General features: G+C 41.7%; 1 protein-coding gene across 1 annotated transcript in view; it reads right to left on the reverse strand.

The window, feature by feature from the left end:
- Positions 1-4,952: 4,952 nt before the first annotated feature.
- LOC142314781 (fructose-1,6-bisphosphatase 1-like) overlaps positions 4,953-15,316 on the reverse strand; it is a 32,296-nt gene continuing 21,932 nt past the window's right edge. The window contains exons 4-8 of the mRNA XM_075352499.1: positions 10,924-11,016; positions 9,026-9,166; positions 8,720-8,857; positions 6,953-7,072; positions 4,953-5,301 (exon numbers count right to left, since the gene is read on the reverse strand). Of these exons, the coding sequence (XP_075208614.1) occupies positions 5,110-5,301; positions 6,953-7,072; positions 8,720-8,857; positions 9,026-9,166; positions 10,924-11,016 (684 nt within the window). The 3' untranslated portion in view covers positions 4,953-5,109. The remainder of the gene's footprint in view (positions 5,302-6,952; positions 7,073-8,719; positions 8,858-9,025; positions 9,167-10,923; positions 11,017-15,316) is intronic.

Genomic DNA, 15,316 nt, shown 5'->3' on the forward strand with positions numbered 1-15,316 from the left:
CTCCCTTCGATGCTGGGCTGTGACGTGCAGTAGTCACCGCCCACAGCCCTGTCAATCAATCTGAGTGGCGCCAGCATCGTCTGACGTACCCGTCTAGTGTGAGAGCCCGGAATTGATGGGACGTAAGAGGATACTAGCGGCTGCAGCACCAGGAGGTCATGTGACCGGCACTGAGCGTGCAGGATAGCGCCGCTCAGTGCCAGCACTGGAAATAAAAGCCAATGAAGAAAATGCCTATAATTGTAAATGGAACTCCTAGAGAAAATAAAAAAATGGGTGAACCACCCCTTTAAGTATGCCATAGAAAGAGACACACATACACAGAAAGAGACACAGACACACTGAAAGACACACAGACAGAAAGAGACACACAGATAAAGAAAGACCCACACAGAGCGACACACACACACACACACACACACACACACACACACACACACACACAGAAAGAGACACACAAACTGGATGTTGGAGGTAATATATTGGCTGCTTTCGCTTTGACAGCTATCCTGGATAATTATCAGGAGGCCTAAAGCAACCATTCACAGGTCTGCTTCTATTTTGTTAGAGGTCAAGGAGCTCTGATTGGTTGCTATAGGCAACTGTTCTTTTGTCCTGATGAAGAAGACTGATATGTGTTTGAAACGCGTAGACCTGCAGAAATAAAGAAAAAGGATTTCACCACATACTCCTGGATTCATGTGGTTTCTAGCACAGCATTAAACCCGGATTTCTTTTATCCATATTGTTTTATCTGTCAACATGATAGGCATACAGTTTAGTGACAAAACTGCACACAAAAAAAACCCACTTTGTGTGCACATGGATTTAATTAACTTTTTATGGCGCAAAGCCCCAGGGGGAACTTTTCTTATTGCTTGGATATTCCAAATAATGCAAATTTCTGGTGCATGTATCTTAGCAAACTGAGCCTAAGATGTCAGCAAAATTAAAAAGAGACCACCCTCAGTTGGTGTCCAAAGGAAAAGCAAATTCTGGAAAAAAAGCAGTATATAATAGAAGCCCTGCAGCAGTACTACCCTCTACTGTAGACAGGTGCTATTATACAACCAATATCACACACACACACACACACACACACAAATAATTCAGGTGTTTTACCACTGACATGCCCATGCGGATTGGTGAGATCTGCCAGCAAATAACACATTCTACAGATCACCAGTGTCTGTGTATGTTGAATGTGCTTTACATTACGATGACACAAACCATTGTATAATGATATTATTGTAACCCAACGCCATTGTTAGAGAGATCAATGTGTTTACAGCCATGTTGGGAAGGTAAGTGGTGTGTAAACTGAAGATGAGAGCGCATTAAGGATTGAAGATGGTTGGGCATCCTTGTGAAGATCCATAAATTTATACCTATAAACTGTCGTGGTCTATTCTGCACTTCTTTGTGCCTCCAAGTATATACAGAGGTTGTTTTCTAACATATTCAAATGGACAGTGTAAAATAACAAAAAAAATTAAATTGAAACAAAAGATAAGTACTATGTCTAAAGGGTACTTTACACGCTGCGATATCGGTATCGCTAGCGAGCGTACCCGCCCCCATCAGTTGTGCGTCACGGGAAATCGCTGCCCGTGTCGCACAACATCGCTTACACCCGTCACACGCACTTACCTGCCTAGCGACGTCGCTGTGACAGGCAAACCGCCTCCTTTCTAAGGGAGCTGTTCGATCGGTGTCATAGCAACGTCATTAAGCGGTCGCCCAATAGTAGAGGAGGGGCGGGCCGTACATCCCGCCCACCTCTTTCCTTCCTCATTGCCGGCGGGACGCTGGTACGGTGAGTTTCCTCGTTCCTGCGGTGTCACACATAGCGATATGTGCTGCCGCAGGAACGACAAACAACATTGTTACTCACCTGACAATGATATTTGGTGTTTGGACGACCTCTCCAAAACCAACGATTTTTACCACTTTTGCGATCGATGAAGGTCGCTCGTACGTGTCACACGCTACGATGTCGCTAACGACGCCGGATGTGCGTCACAAACACCGTGACCCCGACGATAAATAGTTAGCGATATCGCAGTGTGTAAAGCACCCTTAACTCTACACAGACCAACCAGCGGCACGATATGACTGCTACTTAGTAAACTGTTACTAATCGGTAATTGTTTACATGTCCATTAACAGAGGCAGACCAAAGTAAACAATGCACACTGAATAATCTATAATGGATTGCTTAAGGCCCCGTCACACTAAGCAACATCGCTAGCAACATCGCTGGTAACGAACAACTTTTGTGACGTTGCTAGCGATGTTGCTGTGTGTGACATCCAGCAACAACCTGGCCCCTGCTGTGAGGTCGTTGGTTGTTGCTGAATGTCCTGGGCCATTTTTTAGTTGTTGCTGTCCTGCTGTGAAGCACAGATCGCTGTGTGTGACAGCGAGACAGCAACAACTAATGTGCAGTGAGCAGGGAGCCAGCTTCTGCTGAGGCTGGTAACCAATGTAAACATCGGGTAACAAAGAAGCCCTGTCCTTGGTTACCCGATATTTACCTTTGATACCAGCCTCCTCCGCTCTCACTGTCAGTGCCGGCTCCTGCTCTGTGCACATGTAGCCGCAGCACACATCAGGTAATTAACCCGATGTGTGCTGTAACTAGGAGAGCAAGGAGCCAGCACTAAGCAGTGTGCGCTGCTCCCTGCTCTGTGCACATTTAGCTGCAGCACACATCAGGCAATTAACCCGATGTGTGCTGTAACTAGGAGAGCAAGGAGCCAGCGCTAAGCATTGTGCGCTGCTCCCTGCTCTGTGCACATTTAGCTGCAGCACACATCGGGTTAATTAACCTGATGTGTGCTGTAACTAGGAGACTGGGGGCTGGTCACTGGTTGCTGGTGAGCTCACCAGCAACTCGTGTAGCCACGCTCCAGCGATCCCTGCCAGGTCAGGTTGCTGGTGGGATCGCTGGAGCGTCGCAGTGTGACAGCTCACCAGCAACCTCCTAGCAACTTACCAGCGATCCCTATCGTTGTTGGGATCGCTGGTAAGTTGCTTAGTGTGACTGGACCTTTAGTGTGTTTCTGCTGCCATGGTTTCAGCAGATTACACAGGATGATGCTCCGCCGAGAGCAATGATCATTTGTGCTGCACAAAAGGGTATTTCAGCCAATGAACGAGCATTTTGCTTCTTTATCGGCTGATCGGCACCTGTTTACATGGAGCTATAATTGTGAAACCAGTGTTTAACAAGTCTCATTCATTCTGGATCATTGCAAGGGATTGATCCAACCCCGGGATAAAGTGCATGCAGCTGAGCTTGAAGGTTTGAGGATTCATCTTTCTATTTTTATATTGGTTAAAGATGAATACTGCAAATATTTTATAACAGCTGAAAAACTGTCGCAATAAGGAAAGATTGCCGTGGAACAATTATCAGATTTCATGGGGTGGGGGAGGGTCAGAATTCTAATCGCCCATACTCTTTCCTTTCACCCACATTTTCTTCCATCCCAAAGTAGACTTTGATGGATATATCTTTTTATGCCATACTGACCATATAACTATTAACAGTACAAGAATCTGTGTGCTCTGACAGATCCTAATTCATAAAGGGAACTTTGGTACTGCATTACTGCTATAGGAATATATGAAAAAAAAGAGATATTTGGTTTATGTATTGGTCAATGCATGTAAGCCCGGCCCAACGGCAAGGTAATCTCTGTAAGCAGGGAACATAACCTAAATACCACTATCTAGGTTAAAAACATCCGTGTCTGGGCAAATGCCACTATGTGGACTACAAACCTCCATGTATGGGCAGCTAGACTCCTGCTATAACCAGGCTGTGTGCATAACCTTTATAGCAGGAGCCTAGCTGCCCATACATGGAGGTTTGTAGCAGGGCTGTGGAGTCGGTAAGCCAAACCTTCGACTCCGACTCCTCAAATTCTCTTGCTCCGACTCCGACATATATTGCTTATAGTTAGGTGAAAAATTTATTGTAGTACATGAACATTTGTATGTGAACATCAGACATTTAATAATTTTTATGATACAATAATCAAGATATTTGGATAGAACATAAAATATATTTAGTGGATACAACTTTAGAACACAAAAAACTGTAATAAATTGTAAATATGTAATACACTATGTAATATACAGTAGATTACATATATATCTTGTGTGTGTATATACACTGTATATATATATATATATATATATATATATATATATATATATATATATATATATATATATATATATATATATATATATACACATATATTACATATTTACAATTTATTAGTTTTTTGTGTTCTAAAGTTGTATTCCAATAAATATTTTATGTTCTATCCAATTATCTTGATTATTGTATCATAAAAACAATTAAATGTCTGATGTTCACATTGTACTACAATAAACTTTTCCCTTAAATATAAGCATTATACTAAATGTTATTATTTAGTAAAATATTCAGCACATTCTGCATTGCACTCCTGTCCCCAATTTATTGTATATTTTAGGAGTCGGAGTCGGTGCATTTTATACCGACTCCGACTCCACCAAAATGAGCTCCGACTCCGACTCCGACTCCACGACTCCGACTCCACAGCCCTGGTTTGTAGTCCAATTAGTGCCATTTGCCCAGACACTGATGTTTTTAACCTAGATAGTGGCATTTAGGTTAGGATCCCGGCTTACAGAGAATACCTTGCCATTGGTTTCCGGGCTTACATGCATTGACCAATACATAAACCAAATATCTCTTTTTTCATATATTCCTATAGCAGTAATGCAGTACCAAAGTTCCCTCTATGCATTGTTGGCTTTTTAGTGTGCAGCTGTATGCATTTTCTAGTTACTATGTTTTTTTTCGGCTGGCACCTATACACACTTGCTGGATGTGCGGGTCAGTTTTTTTTCAAAAAGATCCTAATTCATAAACACAATTACAGACATACATCTTCAAGCGTAAAAATAAAAATTTATTTATCTTTCTTAGTGAAATTGGCACTTTGTGTATAAAAGTAAGAAAGTTGTTGTATGGAATATGGGTGAAATATTGCAGACGTGGTATATTTTTTGGTCCTCTTCTTGCCAGCAGTTTGGTCCAGCCGTTACTTATTTCTTGGAATGTTTTTTGAAAATCTCAATGTATTCCTTAACATCTTCTGGAGAGCCTAGGGCTATGGGCATCCTTTGATGTATGTTGTCTGGTACAATATCCAAAATGTTTTCCAGTCCATTGGTAGCTAGGCCTCCAGCCTTTTCCATAATATATGCCATGGGGTTGCACTCATACAAGAGTCTCAACTATTGTCAAACAAAACAAAAGCCAAATTATAAAAGCAAATCATCAGCAGTACATATGATTGTCTGCAAGTGTTACCAATTGATTTATATGCAAATCGCCTCCTCACATTGGAAGAAAACCTGTCTAAGGGCGCAGTCTGAGAATCGCATCGCAATGCCCGGACCAGCCGTCGCCTCTCCTGACCCGAGTGTGACAGCTTCATGTACTTCCATGCAACCATGAAGAGAGCCGATGGCCAGTCCCGAGCATTATGATGCGATTCTCGGACGAGTAATATGGCTGTCTGCCTAGGCCCTAATACCAACTATTGGAAGTACCAGTCCTATAAGTCAATATTGACCCTCTAAAGACCTTAACACACGACTTAAATGGGGTTGTCCAAAACCCAACAGTGAACCTAGTACTCAAGATTGAAATATTTCACATTAAAAACTACCATTGCTTAATTTTTTATCCTGAAATGGTGCATCAGGGGACTGGCGCTACGGTCTCTCCACAGTTGCTGTCACCGCCCCGAAACGGGATATCATCAATGATGTCAGTTTCAGGGTCTGGGCTAGTCTCTATTCTACTGAGCATGTGCTGACTGTCAATTTCGATGTATACTCCGTGTGCTTTCCCTGCTTGCTCTATGCATCCCCTTTCAATGTGCAGTACCATGTCAGCTTTAAACAGAAGGGACGAGCCAGCATGTAGTGCCAATGCATAATGAAAAGGAAAGAATGCGGCAAGCAGGGAAAGCATAATTAGAATATAACAGAATTGACAACCGGCGCATGCTCAGTAAAACAGAGACTAGACCAACCTGTGAAATGGATATCACGGTTTATGTCCCATTTCAGGGCAGTGTCAGCAGCTCTGCGGAGTGACTGCAATGCCAGCCCACTGATGATGTGCCATCTCAGGGCGGAAAAAAAAAAAATGCAGCGGTGAGTGACAGTAGACCCTGCCCCTTGACGATTTTTGTTTTATTTGCGTATCCCAGGTCACTTTGGGACACTCAAAATGGAATGACATCAGAAGTGGGATAAAAACAATAAAACAAATAAAAAGAAGCTAAAGTACAGACAAAACAGAAGGAAATTATTCATTGATATACATGATAAAAGTAGTTAGCTTTTAAAATTAAATAGGTAGTTATAGAATATGAGGTTCACGGTTAGATTTTGGACAACCCCTTCAAAAAGAAAGTCAAACCTGAATTTCTATTTGCAAAAAACTATTTGTGGGCTCTTGCACATGCAAAATACATGTTTGGTTGGCTGGGTGGGAGGCAATAGAGGGCAGCGCTATGGGGTACAATTTCTAGCTCTGTCTAAACCATCAGAGTGGACTTACAGCTATGCAAGTCAATGTAAACATTATGGCTCTCTTCACATGTGCGTTGTGGAACTCTTGATCCGGTGCCGGATCTGACATACAATTGGCAGCCAGTGAACCACAATGAACTGACTTCTATGTTGATGTCTACCGAGTTACCCTTTAATTTTCCAAAGAAAAACAGCGCAACATAGAAGCCAAATACAACTTTCCACCCAGATGTGAACATAGCCTCAGACTTTGAAATAAGGAGAGATGTAAAATATCCATTGAAAGGAAAACATAAAACTCTTATTCCTGTGCGTTGTGCTAGGAGACTACATCACTTACCTTTCCTTTTGGACTTTTTACATTTGCAGGATACAGGAAAATTCCTCCATAGACCAATGTTCGATGAACATCTGCCACCATGGAACCAACATATCTACCTCCATATGGAGAACTACCATCCTGTAGCAAAATTGCAAATAATCAATTCATAGATCTTAAAAGAAGATGACAACAATAGATAGAAAATATCCGTCATATCATGTGTTCTTTCCTGTATAGCTTTTTAGCTGGAAAAAAAGGATTTGGCAGGCTAACTACTCAGGCTCTTCGTTGGTGGGTTCTTATCTCTCCTCTATTCTCTTCTTTCCCACCACCTCTTTTTTTCCACCTTCATTGTCTCTGGAACAACATTCAGGACTATAATCCAGATCGTTGGAGAAGTGATCCTCCTTGCAGTTCTGTCTTAGGGTCCCGGTACACATAGCAACGTACCAGCGTTCCGACCTGGCAGGCTGCTGCGAAGTCACTGATCGTGACAAAACGATCAGGACCATTTTTTGCTCTTTGGTCTCCCACTGTGCAGCTCGCATCGGCGTGTTTGACGGCGGGAAACCAAGGAGCGGTTCTGAGTGTGCAGGGAGCCGTCGTTACACGGGTCGCTGGTGGCTCATGGCTGGTCGCAGTGGAGATCTGCCTGATTGACAGCTCAACAGCGACCATGTAGTGACAATCTAGCTCGCTGCTGCTTGTCAGACATAGCAATATCGCTGGCGAGGTCGCCGATACGTCACAAAACCTATGACGTTTCAGAAATCTCGCTAGCTATCTCGCTGTGTGTGACGGGGGCTTTAGTTTTCAGTTTTGATCTGTCATGCCCCGATATTCTGAGCAAACGTCATACTACTGTATCACTTTTCCCTTCCCCCATCCCTTTCTTTTTGTTGAGTGAAGGCTAGGTGAGCTTGGCACTACTATATTGCAGTTCGCCTCGCTTCAGTTATTACATTGTTGCTCACAATGTCATTTTTTTTTCACTGTTTAACCAATTCACAAATTAGCACATGAATTTTTTTCTTTTATTAGCCCTATGTTTTGGCCAGATGGCACTAATCTGTGATTTGCCTGTTCCGTTATATTTTTCACATCACATCTTTACAGTACCCTTAATCTGATGATCTGAGTGATGTAGCATGACCTTAAAACATGGTTCATGCTCGAAAACCCTCCAATGTGGTTAAATTACAACAATTCTGCAAAAATGAGTGGCCAAAACTCCTCAAGAGCGTTGTAAAAGACTCATTGCCGGTTATGGAAAACGCTTCATTGCAGTTATTGCTGCTAAGGGTGGCCAACCAGTTATTAGGTTTATTGGGCAATCATTTTTTCACACAGGGCCCTGTAGGTTTTAGATTTTTATTTTCCCTTAATAATAAAGACCTTAATTTATAATCTGCATATGTTTGTACTTGTGTTATCTTTGTATTTAAATTTGTTTGATGATCTGAAACATTTAAGAGTGACAAACATGCAAAAAAATAAGAAATCAGGAAGGAGACTAACACTTTTTCACACCACTGTAGAACATCAGTCAATCATCTGCACAGGAAAATAAGAAATGACTGATAGGTGTGTAGTATTTTTCTTACAAGATTATAGGTCATTTTTGTGGTGTGGGACCACTAAACTATTACAGCTATTTAAAGTCACAGTTTACTTTTATGTAAAATAGGATCAATGACAATTTGTAAGAGGATGGCTACCTGTAGGGTCAGACTGTGCAGTTCTGGGAATTTACACATCTTAAGATATTGGCAATCAAATACTTACTTCTGGGAATTTCTTCTTCTGGAGATATTCTGTAACCGCGGCATCAAAGTATTTTGCGTACCCTTCGTTAAGACTGTAGATATTGCCTCTTGGCTTAATCTTCACATTTCTATTGACCAAGATGAATTCTCCAATTGCCTAGAATATACAGATACAGATATTGCTGCTGCATAAACCAAGGCACGTGTTCTAAATCTTACAGTGGAATGGATTATAACACTCATACATAGCTCAGTGATTGTCCACTCCATGACGACATGATGTAACAGCTACAGCACAATTTACACTTATGATATTGTAACTTACAGGGTCCAACATGAAGCAATTGACCCCACATTCAGTGGCTAGGACAAGCATTGTGGCGCTCCCATACAAAGCATATCCTGCTGCGATGAGATTACGTCCTGGCTGCAGGGCATCTTTCTCATTGGGCTCGTCATCTGTTGTCTACACAAAAATAAAAAAATAGGAAAAAGTCAGTATTGTATCCAGAAATGTCTGGATACAATGCCCTGACCATAAGGTAAGAGACATGGCTATATTATCAGGAGAACAATACTACATTTCTAATTGGAAGTATTTACTAATATTATTACATCTTCTACATATTGGGCTAGGATCTTGGAGATGCATAGTAGGAACCTAACATAACCGTAAACTCCACTACTATACCGTCCTTGAAAGCACACAGTGCCACCTACAGGCTATAGTGAGGTACTGCTTGACTTTAAAGGTGTAGGGATTTTCTGTATTTATTGGAGATCATTCTTTCCAAACACAGTAGTATACTGTAAGGCATTTTCATATAAATATAAAAAAGCATAATACTTAAAAAGGACTAGTCAAATGAAAACAAGTTCTCCTATCCACAAGACAGCTGAGAACTTGTTGATCGGTGAGGGTTCAACTCCTGGAACCTGAACCGATCAGCAGAACAGGGAACGTCTATCCTCTATGCAGCAGAACATGTGCGACCTGTGCGCCATTCATTACCCATGGTAATATATCTGGCTTATTCCAGGAGCCCTAAATAGAATGGATGATGCAGTGGTTGGGTGTCATATCTACTGCACCATATTGTAACAAGGATAGAACAAGGATAGAAGTTCCCAGTCAGGAACAAAGGTTTCCATATTCTGATGATCATTGCAAGTCCCAGTCGTAGATCACCCACCGATCAGCGAGGTGATAACTTGTTGGATAACCTCTATAATATGTAAGCTGCAAAAAAGTACATTAATCTTATAGAAAAATGTAGAAATTCTCTATTAGTATAAGGAAGAATTAAAAACATTTGGACATAAATAAATTCATGGTAAGGACACAAGAAAAAAAGGTGGGCCCAAGACAGGGAACAAAATCAGCATAGTATATGGACAAGTGTCTGGGTATCCAATCAAATTGTATGGCTAACATGGTCAAAAGTACAAAATAAATCTCCTGTAATAACATGCTATAGCCAGCAAATGGCACTAGAGAGATATTGGATGTCAAAACTATTTTAATGAATGTGCGACACAAGGGCTCCCCCCAAAGAAGCACCTGCGAAACGTGCGTTGGAGTGCATGGACCTATACAGGGACACAGCCACTCATGGCTAATACTTCTTTACTTTTTACTACTTGGTCTCTTTTGTACTCTTAACTGCTTTCTTACTCCCTTCTCTTTTTCATCTATCTAGCTATCTATCTATATATCTATATCTATCTCTTTACATGTATGTTATTTTCCATACACTCTATCTTGGCACTTAAAATAGTTTTGACATCTAATTTATCTTAGTGCCATCTACTGGCTATAGCATGCCATTACGGGTATTTTATTTTGTAATTTTGACCATGTAAGTTGTTGTACTATTTTTGCATTACATTTCCATAGGCAAGGGTTAAAACAGTCAGATCCAGGCAATCTCTGCCCCCCGTCTATGTTGAGGTCTTCTGACATATAGCGAAGCAAGTCACTGAGTTAGTTGCCATCCTGATTGGGTACACCATCCCCAGTGGGATGGCTTTTACGCTGTATGGCTCAAAATATTGTCAAGTACCCTATGATATACACATATATTACTACTGATTATTGCTTACTGCAGGGTATACATTCCTTGTTTTTATTCTAGATTGTGTTCCTGTTAAATCCAGTCTTTGTTAGATATATGTCTTTAAACCAGGAGTCTATTTATATGTGTTTAAGAAAGCTCATCTTACCTTTTTGTATATGGCGAAAATTGTACCAATGGAAGCAAGACAGTCAATGTTTGAGGAGCCATCCAATGGGTCAAAGCAGACAATATATTTACCCTATTAAAAAAAATTATAATACGTTAGTACATTGCATAGTTGTTGATTTCATTTTTGCTGTCCACACGTTGCAGCTTTTTTTGGTGACCACAAAGATGCAACCTGTCAATTCTTTCTGTATTTTTGTCAGCTTTTTGAGCCCTTCCAGTCAATAGATTTGACATACAAAAACGCACTAGGTAAAAACGCTGTAAAAAACACAGTAACACACGGCAAGCAATGCATGCCAAGGGAGCGTTTTTTTGGGAGCAAAAACTTGCATCTTTGTGGTCACCACAAACATGCAGCGTGCTCACAGAGCCTCACTTGGGCCACGTTTGTACTTTAGGTAACTGCATTAATCTTTACTATGTAATTTAAAGGGAATCTGTCAGTAGGTTGTTGCAATGTAATCTGAGAGCAGCATCATGTCCTGATTCCAGAGTTGCAAAAGAAGAAAAGTCCAAAATTCCAGTTGAAAGGTGTAAGAAGCGACTGATTGCAGTTATTTATTCCAGAGAGTGTACAACTAACTATTAAGTTGAAGGTGGCAAAAATTTTGTCTGCCAATTTTTGGGGTTCTGTGTGAAATTATGTCCAATTTGCCCTTTTTCTCAGTTTTTTGTGTTGTTCCAATACACACAAAGAAAATAAATATGTAATTGCAATTAATTTGTGCTTCATTTTCTGGAACAATTCAAGTGGACCAACACTTTTGGCCATGATTGTATCTAATACCCACTATCTGTGATACACCCCAGAGACAGGTATCTAATACCAGCATCTGTGACTCGCACATAGCCAAGTATCTAATGCCCACCATCTGTGATATCCCAGACATGTGAATCTAATGCCGGTCTAAGGCCTAGAACCATGTATTTAATGCCATAATCTATGATACAACCCCGAGACGTGTATCTAATGCCCGCATCTGTGATATGCCCATAGCCATGTATCGAATGCCACTATCTATGATATGCCCCAGAGATGTGAATCGAATGCCGGTCATGCATGATACGCCCAGAGCCATGTATTTAATTCCACTAGAGGTGAAATGCCCACAGCCATATATCTAATGCTATAATCTGTGATATGCCCAGGGCCATATATCTAATGCTATAATCTGAGATATGCCCAGGGCCATATATCTAATGCTATAATCTGAGATATGCCCACAGCCATATATCTAATGCTATAATCTGAGATATGCCCACAGCCATATATCTAATGCTATAATTGTGATATGCCCAGGGCCATGTATCTAATGCTATAATCTGAGATATGCCCACAGCCATATATCTAATGTTATAATTGTGATATGCCCAGGGCCATGTATCTAATGCTATCATCTATGATATGCCCAGGGCCATGTATCTAATGCCATCATTTGTGATATGCCCAGGGCCATAAATCTAATGCCATAATTTGTGATATGGCCAGGGCCATATATCTAATGCCACTATGATATGCCCAGGGCCATATATCTAATGCCACTATGATATGCCCAGGGCCATATATCTAATGCCACTATGATATGCCCAGGGCCATATATCTAATGTCACTATGATATGCCCAGGGCCATATATCTAATGCCACTATGATATGCCCAGGGCCATATATCTAATGCCACTATGATATGCCCAGGGCCATATATCTAATGCCACTATGATATGCCCAGGGCCATATATCTAATGCCACTATCTATGATATGCCCAGGGCCATATATCTAATGCCACTATCTATGATATGCCCAGGGCCATATATCTAATGCCACTATCTATGATATGCCCAGGGCCATATATCTAATGCCACTATCTATGATATGCCCAGGGCCATATATCTAATGCCACTATCTATGATATGCCCAGGGCCATATATCTAATGCCACTATGATATGCCCAGGGCCATATATCTAATGCCACTATGATATGCCCAGGGCCATATATCTAATGCCACTATGATATGCCCAGGGCCATATATCTAATGCCACTATGATATGCCCAGGGCCATATATCTAATGTCACTATGATATGCCCAGGGCCATATATCTAATGCCACTATGATATGCCCAGGGCCATATATCTAATGCCACTATGATATGCCCAGGGCCATATATCTAATGCCACTATGATATGCCCAGGGCCATATATCTAATGCCACTATCTATGATATGCCCAGGGCCATATATCTAATGCCACTATCTATGATATGCCCAGGGCCATATATCTAATGCCACTATCTATGATATGCCCAGGGCCATATATCTAATGCCACTATCTATGATATGCCCAGGGCCATATATCTAATGCCACTATCTATGATATGCCCAGGGCCATATATCTAATGCCACTATCTATGATATGCCCAGGGCCATATATCTAATGCCACTATCTATGATATGCCCAGGGCCATATATCTAATGCCACTATCTATGATATGCCCAGGGCCATATATCTAATGCCACTATCTATGATATGCCCAGGGCCATATATCTAATGCCACTATGATATGCCCAGGGCCATATATCTAATGCCAACATTTGTGATATGCCCAGGGCCATGTATCTAATGCCACTATCTATGATATGCCCAGGGCCATATATCTAATGCCACTATGATATGCCCAGGGCCATATATCTAATGCCACTATGATATGCCCAGGGCCATATATCTAATGCCACTATCTATGATATGCCCAGGGCCATATATCTAATGCCACCATCTATATGCCCAGGGCCATATATATAATGCCACCATCTATGATATGCCCAGGGCCATATATATAATGCCACTATCTGTGATATGCCCAGGGCCATATATCTAATGCCACTATGATATGCCCAGGGCCATATATCTAATGCCATAATTTGTGATATGCCCAGGGCCATGTATCTAATGCCACTATCTATGATATGCCCAGGGCCATATACAGTGCCTACAAGTAGTATTCAACCCCCTGCAGATTTAGCAGGTTTACACATTCGGAATTAACTTGGCATTGTGACATTTGGACTGTAGATCAGCCTGGAAGTGTGAAATGCACTGCAGCAAAAAAGAATGTTATTTCTTTTTTTTAAATTGTGAAAAGTTTATTCAGAGGGTCATTTATTATTCAACCCCTCAAACCACCAGAATTCTGTTTGGTTCCCCTAAAGTATTAAGAAGTATTTCAGGCACAAAGAACAATGAGTTTCACATGTTTGGATTAATTATCTCTTTTTCCAGCCTTTTCTGACTAATTAAGACCCTCCCCAAACTTGTGAACAGCACTCATACTTGGTCAACATGGGAAAGACAAAGGAGCATTCCAAGGCCATCAGAGATAAAGATCGTGGAGGGTCACAAGGCTGGCAAGGGGTAAAAAACCCTTTCAAAGGAGTTGGGCCTACCTGTCTCCACTGTTGGGAGCATCATCCGGAAGTGGAAGGCTTATGGAACTACTGTTAGCCTTCCACGGCCTGGACAGCCTTTGAAAGTTTCCACCCGTGCCGAGGCCAGGCTTGTCTGAAGAGTCAAGGCTAACCCAAGGACAACAAGGAAGGCGCTCCGGGAAGATCTCATGGCAGTGGGGACATTGGTTTCAGTCAATACCATAAGTAACGTACTCCACCGCAATGGTCTCCGGACGAGCCCGTAAGGTACCTTTACTTTCAAAGCGTCATGTCAAGGCTCGTCTACAGTTTTGCTCATGATCACTTGGAGGACTCTGAGACAGACTGGTTCAAGGTTCTCTGGTCTGATGAGACCAAGATCGAGATCTTTGGTGCCAACCACACACGTGACGTTTGGAGACTGGATGGCACTGCATATGACCCCAAGATTACCATCCCTACAGTCAAGCATGGTGGTGGCAGCATCATGCTGTGGGGCTCTTTCTCAGCCAAGAGGCCTGGCCATCTGGTCTGCATCCATGGGAAGATGGATAGCACGGCCTACCTGGAGATTTTGGCCACGAACCTCCGCTCCTCATCAAGGATCTTAAGATGGGTCGTCATTTCATCTTCCAACAAGACAACGACCCAAAGCACACAGCCAAGGAAACCAAGGCCTGGTTCAAGAGGGAAAAAATCAAGGTGTTGCAGTGGCCTAGTCAGTCTCCTGACCTTAACCCAATTGAAAACTTGTGGAAGGAGCTCAAGATTAAAGTCCACATGAGACACCCAAAGAACCTAGATAACTTGGAGAAGATCTGCATGGAGGAGTGGGCCAAGATAACTCCAGAGACCTGTGCCGGCCTGATCAGGTCTTATAAAAGACGATTATTAGCTGTAATTGCAAACAAGGGTTATTCCACAAAATATTAAACCTAGGGGTTGAATAAT

This window comes from Anomaloglossus baeobatrachus, chromosome 1 (genome assembly GCF_048569485.1).
Source record: "Anomaloglossus baeobatrachus isolate aAnoBae1 chromosome 1, aAnoBae1.hap1, whole genome shotgun sequence".
In the NCBI taxonomy this organism is placed as follows: Eukaryota; Metazoa; Chordata; class Amphibia; order Anura; family Aromobatidae; genus Anomaloglossus; species Anomaloglossus baeobatrachus.